This window comes from Columba livia, chromosome 26 (genome assembly GCF_036013475.1).
Source record: "Columba livia isolate bColLiv1 breed racing homer chromosome 26, bColLiv1.pat.W.v2, whole genome shotgun sequence".
In the NCBI taxonomy this organism is placed as follows: Eukaryota; Metazoa; Chordata; class Aves; order Columbiformes; family Columbidae; genus Columba; species Columba livia.
The window spans coordinates 4,067,126-4,079,283 of NC_088627.1; the positions used below are offsets into that span (position 1 = coordinate 4,067,126).

At 55.0% G+C, this 12,158-nt stretch overlaps 1 protein-coding gene across 1 annotated transcript; it reads right to left on the reverse strand.

Annotated features, from left to right (window-relative positions):
• Positions 1 to 2,331: 2,331 nt before the first annotated feature.
• HEYL (hes related family bHLH transcription factor with YRPW motif like) lies at positions 2,332 to 10,992 on the reverse strand. The gene is made up of 5 exons (XM_065041750.1): positions 10,651 to 10,992; positions 7,148 to 7,214; positions 6,657 to 6,740; positions 6,119 to 6,200; positions 2,332 to 4,760 (listed from the first exon to the last, which is right to left on the reverse strand). The coding sequence occupies exons 1-5, from the start codon at positions 10,728 to 10,730 to the stop codon at positions 4,093 to 4,095; spliced, it is 981 nt and encodes a 326-aa protein (XP_064897822.1). The 5' UTR covers positions 10,731 to 10,992; the 3' UTR covers positions 2,332 to 4,092.
• Positions 10,993 to 12,158: the final 1,166 nt, after the last annotated feature.

Sequence of the window (12,158 nt, forward strand, 5' to 3'; positions counted from 1 at the left end):
CTCATTATTACAGTGGAATAATCGAGAGTTGCAGAATAAAAGGTTAACAACAGCAAAGTAAATGTTAATATTTTGCAATATTTTCAGTCTGGGTTATTTTCTAAAGACACAAATCATCCTTCTGAGCTCATCGTCTTCCTCCCAATGGCTGGTGGTGCTGGGAGGTGGCACTGGTGTGTACTGGGGAGACTGTACCTGGTGCCTGCTGCTGTTTGGTGGCTCGATCCTCTGCATCCCGACATCTCAGCTGGGATCCCATGACCTGAGACAAGCATCTCGCTGTGGAAGGAGGTCGGAGTGGCTGCCGCCCTGACAGCTGAATTCAAAATACAGCAGAGCTCGAAAAACATGATTTCCACATAAAGCCCCTTTGGCTGCAAGCAGCCGCTGTGGCTACACTGAGAATGGCTTTTATTTGAAACATATTTATTGACATTTGTGTCCCCACCCGGGGGACACTCTGCAGACAGCTACAGTCCTCTGTCCTCCTCGGTGCTTTTCACTCCTGACGTGAACTGATGGGCTGGGGGAACCCAAGCCTGCCCCAGGGACCTCACTGCTGTCACTGCCCCCGGTGACCAGCAATGCCCCAGTCCCCCCCAGTTCACCCTCCCAAGACCTTCAGCAGCGCCTGGAGCAAAGGTTATGTCTCTTAATGTCTTCATCTCGCCGATCTGTTCCCAATCAATGCTGCTGATGTGAGACCCATCACCCGGAGGCCTCCCAAGCCGCTCTGCTGTCGTGTGTCTGAGCGTCACCCCGATCACTGATGGTCCTCGTGAAAGAGCAGCTATTTTTCAGCACAGATGGCAAGTTTTCAAGCAAATGCTGGCTCTGGTTTAGGATTTCTCCTCCTTAACTTTGGGATTTTACCAGTAGAGGGCAAGCCGGGATTGCACTGCGAACAGAAAACCACAGAAGCTAGAGCGTTTCACCCAGGGCAGGCAGTGGCTGGACTGAGATAAGCAACATCTTTCATGCAGAGGCATTTGGGAGAGCAGGACTTGCCGCCTTGCAGATCTCCCGCAGCCTGGAAACAACCTTGTCCCCTCCAAGCAGCAGACGAAGGCTCGTTCATCAGGACCCTGTTTTGTTCCGGCCTCGCCGGTGTTGGGGTTGGAGCGGGACAGGGTGTTTAACACGCAGCCCACACATTCCCAAAGGCCTCTTCGTTATGATTATTTTTTTTTTACTTAAAGAAGGAGGATGAACAAGAACGCGTGGAGAATTCGGGGATTTCCCGTACAGGGTAGATCAAAAGTTGCCAGGATGTGTTAGAGGAGACGCTTAGGCTAAGGAAAACCCTGGGAAAAAGAAGAAAAATGAAGCTCCAGTCCCGGGTTACTGCTCTAATCACCACATTGCTGTGGGGAGAAAACCCCACGGGCCTGAACCGATGCCCTCCCACCCGCTCCGGCTCCCGTTTGATCCGCAGGGATCAGGAAGTGTTTTGTTGGGGTTCTTTTTGTTTTCCACGGTCTCTGTTTTGTTTTAGCGCTGTAGCCCGCAGGGCTGGTTTGTCTGCCTGCCTCCCACGGGGGGTAAGTTGGTTTTTCTCGCTGGCCAAGGCCACACCAGAGCACTGGGCTCCCACCGCTGCCTCCAGCACAGGCACCGCCGGGATGACCCCTCATCAATAGCCCTATTATTGCTCCTCAAGTTTCCTCTCCGCTTCCAGACGACGCTGCGTTCCTCCATCACAGCTGCAGTCGCTCCCTTCCAGCAATTCCCACCACAGCACTTAAGGCAGGGATTTACGAGCGGTTTCGAAAGGCGTTTTGGAGCGAGAAGGAGTTATGGGAAAGGAAGTTGAATTCCCACCATTCCCCAGAAAATTCTCCTAGCGTCTTTCACGAGCAGGATCATTTACTGGTCCTTTCCTCAGAGCAGAGCCAAGCTCTCAGCTGTGGCTCTGTGTTTAGTCCAAAGCGTTTCCCAACAGCAAGAAGCAGCAGGGATTATTCTGGTCCTGCTTGCAAAAGGTCAGGAGCCCAAGGCGAGACACGGAGTCTGGCTGCGAGGTTCTGCTGGGTCCGATTTGTTCCCTGACACTTTTGGGATGCTGATAGCTAAATGAAGTGATTTGTTCTCAAGCCACGGCTGATTGCCAATCTCAGGACAAGCGTCACAAAATAAAAAGTCATGGGACCAGAGTTACCAAGAGCGGCCACTATAAACCACCAGCAGGGATGTTACTTTACAAGCTACGTCTTACCTGGTTTGAAGCTTTTCAGGAATAAAAAGCTCACCTGCCACAAAATTATCAGTCATCCACACAGGCTGGATTAGCAGAACAGATTCACATTGACACTACATTTCACAAGCAGGACAGGGGTTTGAAAGACTTTTATTTGACACCTTTGCTGGATGTCACAGCTCGTGAATCTAACAGCTCTGCACAGTGTGGAGCAAGGCCGGGCTAGCTGCTGTGAGCTCGAGCGTGCCAACCGGCCGCAGGGACAGCCGGGGTCTGCGGGGACCTCCTCTGCCTTCGTTAAAAGGGAATAAGTTGTTCCTGGGTGATTCTGGCACTTCAGGACAAGGGCGACGAGAAGTAGCGGAGGCATTTCTGTGCGTTAAGTGCGATGATGTTCACCAAAACAACCGGGAGGGACTCACTTTTGAAACAAGAGCAGATACACACAGCAACATGCACGTGGCAGATACAACCCGTAGGAACGCAACCACCAGCTCATCCACAGTCTCACTGGCTGCGCGTTTGACCTGAGGCGTGGGGAGAGATGATCTCCCTCTCTTTCATGTTTCTTTGCACTGACCTTCCCACGCTTTTCTCTCTTTTCGCGTCACAGCGCTGCAGAGGTGGGCGAGACTCCTCGGCGTGGGCATTTCTGCACGTGTATCCCAGCTCATCAAGGCACAGATCCAGGGAGCGGGGGCTGTTCAGACAAAGCGGGGCACTGGGACATCCTGCCCCGGCCACCATGCGAGCTGGCGACATCACATAGGAGCTCGAGAGCTTCGGGTTTCTGTTCCTTTCGGCCCCAAGGAGGGGCGGACAGCCGGGGGAGCAGAGGCGTATCTGCTGTGTCGGTTATTTAGGGGCACATGGGCCAAGGCAGAAAAAGCTGTTGTGAAGCAGGACAAGTGCAGAGCCAGAGCTTGCCGAGGTCTGCAGTGAAACCTCAGCGGGTTTTGGTGCTGGCCCGGGGAGAGGGATGAGCAGCGTGAGACCAAAACGTGGTGCTGAAGAAAGAAAACAAGAGACTTTGTGGGAGGAGAGGGTGAGGGATGCAGGGCTGTGACAGGGCGAGGGAGGCACTTCAAACGCAGCCTGGCCGACCCATTTGCAATCAGCAGGGGATGGAGGAGAGACGGCTCCAGCGGGGAGACTGGCAGAGGGGAAGGTTTTTCTTCTCACTTTGGCCGTCACAGCCTTCCCCTGGGTTACAGACATCCCTTTGAAATCCTCTGTCTCGCCTCTTCACACCCTGGTGAGGAGCAGGGGCTGCAGAACCTCCCCCTGTGGACACAGCGGCATTTCGGCCAGGCTGTGGGAACCAGCCCTGCTCAGCTCTTGCCTCACTCCACCTCAAGAGCACATTGGTGGGAAAAGCTGGTTACGCAGTGAGGAAAGCACAGGGATCAGCAGGAGTTTGTGGAGGGAGCTGGAGGGGGCTCTCACCTGCCTCGGGGGTGCTGGGGAGGGGGATTGAGCTGCGTCCGTCCCAACAGAATCTGCGTGAGCAAGTGTCTGGCAATTCTGAGTCCCCAGGGAAATCAGACGGTATTTCGAGGCTGGCTGTTTGCCCAAGGGGAGCAATGCTGGGGTTTGCTGGAGGAGGGACAGGGTTGGGGTCCGCGGGTGCCCCCTCCCTTGCAGCTCTGGATTCAGCCGCGTGCAGACGAGTGCATCAAATGGGGTGTGATTTACGTTTGCAGGCATCACGAGGGAGAGGACGTGATGGCGAGGCAAGGAGGGCGGCGTGAGGAGGGCGGGAAGAGTAAAGAGAATTTTCTTTACGGATCCTTGGCTTCTGCAAAGCAGGAAAGATGCCTGTTCAGCCGGGTTCGTTCTTAGGCCTGTGGGCAATGAGTGCTGAAGAATTCCCATCTCCGAAGGGGAGGGGTGGGTCAGAAAGCCCCGATTTCAGTCGCCCAGGAGCGGCAGATCCTGGATGTCCCAACCCTGATCCCGGGTCCCTGCGCGGCAGCACCCAAGGCGGGAGGTGCCGTGTAAGCCGGTGGCACGGGGACGCTGGCGGAGGCTGGTGAGAAGAGGAACGTTGTGATCTGGCCGCTCTTGGACGAGCCCTCTCTCAACACGCCCGATGGCGACGGCATCCTGGGCACGGCTGCTCCGGCCACGGCCGAGCCCGCGCCTCGGGCTCTGCGGCTGGAAGAAGCCATCCTGCCGGCCAGGAAGCTTCGGCGGGACGGCAGCATGTCGCCGGGGACGCGGCGCAGGGGAGCCGGCCTCACGGCGGGGCTCGGGTAAGCCAGGGAAGATGCAGTCAACACGAGGGGAGCGGGAGCAGCCTCTCTCCTGGGGATCTGCACGGGGCCGGCGGCGCTGTGGAGGAAGGACCACGGCCACGTCTGGATGGGCACGAGGGACGAGGCCACGGGTGAAGGCTCCATTTCGGCCACGTAGTTATTCAGGTGGGAGAGGAGTCGCAGCCGGATGGGGTCAGCGGCGTTTTGGCCCTCGAGGACGCCCAGGTACCTGACAACTTCAGTGAGACACTCGCGGAAGCCGATGCTCCTGTAATCCACAGCCAGAGCGCGAGCATCCAAGAAACCTACAGGGAGAGGACAGAGGTGACACTAAGTCCGTGCAGAGCTCAGGAATGCGCTTTGATTTCACTACCCTCTCTAACACTCTGTGTATTTCACTTGAGGCACTTTGCTGCCGTGAGATGTTCCTGAAGCAGATAGCCAAGTGGGTGTCCCAAAGCGCTGGACGTTTGCGCTCATGAGAACAGCAACTGTGGTTATCTCATCGGGAGAAAACCGCCAGGGTCATGAAGCCTCTTACTCCAGCATGCAAGACGAATAAGAGGTTTCATGAGCTGTGCTCAGGAAGAATCAGTTATCACTGCTGGAGACATGACTCTGGGCTAGATGGGCACTATTTTCCTCTGCCTGCATCTCAATCTTTACCTTTCATTCAAAGACAGGTCTGGCTGAAGGACACAGGACAGCAGCAAAACCAAGAGCGCCGTGCTGAGAAAGCTCAAAGCCGCAAAAATCAACAAGACAAAATGCAACCGACAGCTGATTTTTAGGCTTCTGCTCCCTACTTGCAGCTTTGTGAGAGGATAAGTAATAAAGCAGAGAATGTGACAGCAGAGCAAAGCACTGGACCACTTTGCTTGACGGGGTCTCTAGTGACAATACAGCCCTTTGTTGCAGTGCAGTCAAACTGAATATCTAAACAAATGTTCCAGCCCGAGTTACAGCTCCGAAGCAAAGCCTGGATGCCAGCAATGTCCCCAGCAAGCCAAAAATGGGTGGTGAGCAAGCCAGAGGCTTCTTTACTGGAGCTGTGATCTCCATCCTGTCAACTGGAACAGGACAGAGGGTCTGTACTGAGGTCTCAGTACAAATAAGACCTTTGTTGGATTTCGCACAGGGCTCCCTCTCTCTTCTTATAACAACCAAGTGACACACACACACAAAGAAAAGAACAGAAAGGGGAAAAAAGCCTTGTTTATTTGCAGAGTCCCCATGCAGAATTCAGCCTCTGCAGGAAACGTATCCCAGGGAGGAGGTGAAGAGTTTAATATCGTTTTTCTGGAAGCCAGTTCCATTTCTGGGCAGGACTAAGTGTGTCTGGCTGGGCAGCTTTTATCGGGCTGTGTGACAACAGCAGCGCTGCCGGCCCTGGAGCACACACCCCGGTCTTCCAAATGTATGCACGGGATGCTGACCCATATGTTAGACATAAGAAAAACCACAGGGCAGGAAACGTCCATCTGTTCTCCCTCAAAAACAACATTTCCCTTGGGAAAGCAGGCAACGCAAGTGGGTTTTGGTGCTGGCTGGTGTCAGCAAGCACAGCAGCACCGAGGTACCGCTCACTGTGAAGCTGATGGGGAATTTTCCTTCCAGGTTTCCACCTTCACCTCACCCATAGATTTATAAGAGTGGTTCTTACCTGCTCCTCCAGTGGCGTGAAGCATTTTTAAGTGATCTACTGTCATTTGCAGAATTTCTGCCTTCTCCAGCTTGGACGAGCCCTGTGTGTTGGAAGCAGGAAAAAAAGAGCAATTCATCATTTTATGGGGTTTATGCCTCTCAGGAGCTGGGTTTCCTGCTGATCTCCTCCCCAAACTTCCCTGAAGCCCAGGAGTGCTCAGATTGGAGCGGGGCATCCATCCAGGGCATTGACTCTGGTTTTTACATCAAGCGAGTAGAAAATGGAGCTCCTTCCCACGATCCCCTGACACAAATTGAAAACTCCCCATTTCTGTACATCTTCATATCCGCAAAACACTTTCTGGATTGAATTTACCCTCCCTGGGGCTCCTGAATATTTGGTAACGTTATTTTCCCACCCAGTTTCACCACCTACTTACTCCCTGAAGTGATGATGATAAGAAAGACATAGAAACGCTCCAGCCTTTCTCATTCTGGGGGCTCTACCCTTGCGTTGCAGAAGCGGGAGGACGGCTGGAAATGGGACACACACGCACCTGCTTCTCGAAGGCCGTGGGCACCAGGCGCCGCAGCTCCGAGAGGCTGCTGTTGATACGGTCGCGGCGTCGCTTCTCAATGATCTGCAGGCGATTTCCAAGCGGGGAGAAGAAAACACAGTCATTTACGGCCACGGCTCTCAGGTTTAAAGCCGTAAATGGCAGGTTGAGAGAGGCACTTTGAACAGGGCCATGTAAATAAGTGTTTTGGGTGCAAAGGCTGAGCAAAAATACCATGGATAACCCAGGTGAAATCGCTCTTCTCCACCCCATCCCCACCCCTTTCTGCCAGATTTGAGGCCAAGCTTCTACAAAAAAAATCTCCCGATTGGTTGTGGGGAGAGTTTGGCAGGAGACAGAGCAGGGAATGGTGTAAAGTCAGTTTTGCGCTGTGTCCCCGCACATGGGGGATGTCCCGGCGAGCTCTGTCACACAACCGGCACCAGCCCAACCTCCCAGTACCCACCATGGTCACCGCAAATGGGACTCACCCCTCGCCGCTTCTTCCTGGCTTGGATCTGAGACGTTGTAGTGGGAGACACGGACCTGGAAACGTGGCTGGGAAGGAAGAAGAGGGAACCATTTCTTGCATTAGCTGGAGAGAACCTCTGGTGCACATCTGCTTTACACACTTTTGCCATCTGCAGTTTCCCTCCCTGAATAATGTCTTCTGTGGTTCCCATCTCGTTTTTAGCCACAACACAGAGCTCAGGAATTGGGGACGTGGAGCCAAGGAGAGACTCAAATCCCACTCGCTCCCCTCCCACCAGCCTGAGACAGATTTCGGCACCAAACTGCCCATCACCTCCCATCTCATCTGGAAAAGCAGCGATATGAGCTCTGGAGTTGCGGACACTATGCCCTCCACGTGCAAACCTCTCATGTCTGAGCCTGCCCCATCTGCGGAGCTTTGCATCTCAGAACCGCGACAGCAAAGTTCAATCCATAGGTTCCCGTGGAGGTGACGTCTCCATAAGGATGGATAACCAGGCATGGGAAACCCCCTGCTTGGGGTTTTTCCACCTCCCCTGAGCAGATTTCTCCCCCTGGAAAGCGGGATGGGCTTGGGGCCGTTTCCGTGCCTTATGAAATTGGGCACGGGGCCGTTAACGGGCAGGCAGGCAGCAATTTGCAACCCCGGCCAGCACCGCACTCCGCAGGGACTCAGCGACCGCCTTGAACACTTACAAATCTGGGAAGGGGCATTGGGGTTCACCCCATCAAATCAAATAATTTTTCAGTTTGACGAAGCATTTTAATAGCAGCCTGTTAAAGATGTTTCTGCAGGGGCAGAGCGAGCCAAAAACTAGACCCAACTCGGCCCATTAAAAATGCATTTTGTTGGGCTCAACGAGGCGCTTTCAGAAGTGGTTTTGCACCATCTAATGAAATAACACGTTCTTCTACTGCCTGCTCCGCTCATCTCCATACAGGTACCCGATTTGAATGTCTGCTGGGTGGGCTCTCTCCAGGCAGAGGTGCTGGCTTCGCAAGTACGAACACGCGTTGCCTGTGTATAGAAACACACATGCAATGGGCACGTATGATGTGAAAACGGGCTCTGCGCAGACACTGGGGTGTTATCCATGCAAGGGGTAGGTGTTGATTCTCCCGGCAGCGCAGGAATTTGGAATACGCGCTCGAGGAGCCTCTGACAGCAGAGTTTGAAACTCTCTTTGCAGAGCTGTCCGAACACATCGCTCTTTGTGAGCTCCAGATGTGGGTATAAAGAGCGAGCTTGCTGCAAACTATCTTTAAAAAATATGTTTGACAGATCTGAACCACATAAAAGATACCGTAACTATATTCTCTCTGATGATTAACGTTTCTGCATTGCTCTTTGCTCGATTTTGTAATCTACAGCATAACTTTAGCTGCTTATCCAAAACAAAAAGGAAAAAAATAGCCCAAAACCAAGCAGTATTCTGCTCTTCTGCAGTGACCTGGAGCCCAAACTCGCTGCACGCACCGAGCGCCGGCTCACACCGCGGTGACTCAGCCCCGATCCGCAGGGGAACTGGTTCATCCAAACCACGCGACCGCTGGGCGATGGGCTGGGAGCCCCGGCCAGCCCGGCTGCCTCCTCCGCCCCAGCGCTCCCCTCGCTCCCCGCTGGACGCGTCTCATTTCTCCTGATCCGCCAGCATCCCGTGCTACTCGGGCTGTAAACTCCGCAGGGCAGGCGCAGCTCTTCAGGCCATGTGTTTGCGTGACATGAGCAACAACACAAATACCACCACATTCTACCGCTGGCTTGAGAAGACAAACGTATTCACAGCAGCAAAGACAGATCGAAAATTCATTGTCGCTGTTGACTGACAAACTATTATGACAACTCCTCTGTTTCACCCATCAGGGTACTACAGACTACTGCACTGATGGAAAGAGGTGGAATATATTTCATGTGCAGCAGGAAAGTAGGTTAAATATTGATGCACTTAGAAACTGCATAAGGGGTCGGTGAATTTGTGCAGGACTTTACGTGTCGGACATGCCCAACTCTGCCTGTGACCATATCAGTGAGAACCAGACGTGTGAATTAGTCCCATGAGAACCCGAGCTTGGCACTGGGCAGGGCAACTTCTCCGCTCACAATATCGAGCAGCAAAAGGGAATTAATTCATCTGGGGCCTTGCTGGACACAGAAGGAGGGAGGGGGACACTTGGCTACTGAAACAATAGTTCAAAAGCGGCTGATTTTTGCATGAGAACAAATAACAGAGCTATTCGTTCATCCCTGGTGCTGTCTGCACACCCAGAGCCCGGGCATGCCCGCGAACGGCTGACGCAGCACGGGAACCCGGGGCTGGGGATGCCCTTTGCCAGCTGAGCTGCTGCCCGGGGAAATGCGGTACAAAGATCGAGGATGTTGCTGGGGGAGCCAGGCAGAGGTCCTGTCCTCACCAGTTCACCGAGCAGCAAAGCCCCAAAGCCGATGGGATGGAGCCTGCGACCCACGACACTGGAAGTTCACACTTAAAGCGGAGCACCCTTCTCTGGCCAGGGTGCACCGGCTCCTCGTTAACAGATCAAAGCCCCAGCTGGTGCATTACGAATGCATCAGCAGAGCAGAAGTGTTTCTCATGCAAAACCTCCTCATTTCTTCCACGTTTCCTGGGAGCGCTGGGGCTGCAGCGGCACCCAGGCAGCCAACGGTGCCTTTTCGGGGGGACGGGCACTGCCCCATCGCAGGGTGCACAGACCTGTGAGCAACCGCGCTCCCACTAACAAAGCTCAGAGCTGCCCTTCTCCCCAGCAGGCAGGTTAAAGCAATAACGGGACATTTTTCGTGAGCTCAATCTGCTCGTAACACAGCTTTAATCCCTGTAATATGACTTGGGATTCCTTGCTGGGTCACTCTTAACACCAGCACCACTGGAGTAATCCCCCCCAGCTCATCCTTGCCCAGGGCAGGACCAGCCCAGACTGGGGGATTCAGCGAGGTGACAGGTGACCCCCTGTGCCCACTGCTGCGTCCCCATCGAACCCTGAGATGCTCGCAGGGACCTGCTGCCAGCACCGTGCCCCGTAGGATCACAGAATCCCAGAATGTCAGGGGTTGAAGGGACCCGGAAAGCTCATGCAGTGCAATCCCCCCATGGAGCAGGAACACCCAGATGAGGTTACACAGGAAGGTGTCCAGGCGGGTTGGAATGTCTGCACAGAAGGAGACTCCACAACCCCCCTGGGCAGCCTGGGCCAGGCTCTGCCACCCTCACTGGGAAGAAGTTTCTTCTCATCTTTAAGTGGAACCTTTTGTGTTCCAGTTTGCACCCCTTGCCCCTTTTCCTATCATTGGTTGTCACCAAGAAGAGCCTGGCTCCATCCTCCTGACACTCACCCTTTACATATTTATAACCATGAATGAGGTTGCCCCTCATTCTCCTCTTCTCCAAGCTCAAGAGCCCCAGCCCCTCTCCTGCCGAGAGCCGCCCCGCAGCGTGGACCCCAAAACCCCGAGCGTGTCCCATCCCCAGCCACCGCGTCCCCTCACCTGTACTCCTCCTCCCGACCCACATCGATGGTGCCGTCAGACTCCGTGTCGGACGAGCTCTCCTCGCACAACCGCTTCATCCTGGGGCAGAGAGGCCGGCCGGCTCGGCGAGCTGCTCCCACGCGTGTCCCCGGAGGCCGCGGCCGCCGTCGCTCCCCACGCTGCTCGGGGAAGTGCGGCCCCTGCCCGGGCTGCGCGGCGGAGCTGTCGCTGCCCCGCCCGGCTCCTCCCCTGCCCGCACTCAGCCTCACACCCCCGGCTGCTCCCTCCTCCCCGGTTAATGGGTTAATGAGACATCTCCCGGGAGTGACGGATTACGCGGCCGCGCCGCCGCTCCCAGGTTCCCAGGCCCCCCCCAATCCCCATCCCGCCCCCCCATTCCGCCCCCCCTCCGCCTCCTCCCGCTCGCTGTTCGAAATCCCAAGTCTTCCTGTAAAAGGAACAGTCTGTGTGAACCATCTCATGTCCCCCCCTCCCTGCTCCTTCTGCCCACAGTCCCCCCCTTCTCCCCACCGCCCCCCCTTCCACCCGCTGCACATTGGCCTCAGCCCCAGTTTAAAGGGACCAGTGACCTCACTGGCAACAGAAAACCGTGGGAAAGAGATGGGACTGATAAAGCCTTGTGTTGTTTCAGGGAGAAAAAAAATCAACATCCAGCCCCACACACGCACACACATGTCTGCCCGGCCCCGCGCCGCGCAGCCACTTTTTGGAGACTTTATGATTCAGATGGAAACCAGCTTATTTCGAAGCGCGGTGCTGGGATTAATTAGCGGCCACGTCCGATGGTCAGAAGGGCAGCCAGAGGCATCGGGATACATTCGGCACCCCAGCGCTGTCACTGTGGTCCCACCGGGAGCTCAGCCCCCTGCCACGCTCCCACAGCCCCGGAGCATCTTCCAGCGCTCCCGGTGCTGCCGGGGCGTTTGAGACCTGCCCTGTAAAACAAACACTGACCAAAGCCCAACTTTAGGGTTTATGACACTTGAATTGCTGTTTTCTTGTCTCGTTCCATAATGCTGGAAACTTTGACCCCCGGCCGAGCATCTAGAGAGCATCTCCCTCTCCCGGGGCTTGCGGGAGGGAGGTAGGAGCGTGTTTTTCAGAGCCTTGTGCTGCTAAAATCCCCCAAGGCAGCAAAAACGTGTGCGTGTGGGAGAGAGAGACACAGGGGAGGAGAGAGAGAGCTCAAGCGGAGGTTCGCAGTACAAAAATCATGCCTTTTCTTTTGAAAAAATTAATCAGTGCTGAGATCTGGCAGCACGTGGGTTTCCCAAAGCCTTTATTTTCCTTCGCAAAGACCGTGGCGGCAATAACAACCCCGTCGGTCGCTGCTCGGGCCAGCCAAGCCACCCCAGCACCCACGTCCCGTGCGGTTGGGTGCTCCCGATCTGCCGCAGCCATCTCTGCCAGCTCAGCCGCGCTGCACCCGCCAACCCCGGCGCTCTGCAATCCCCAGCGCCTCGCAAGCAGCTCCCACGAAAGCCAAATACCAGCACACGGGGCAG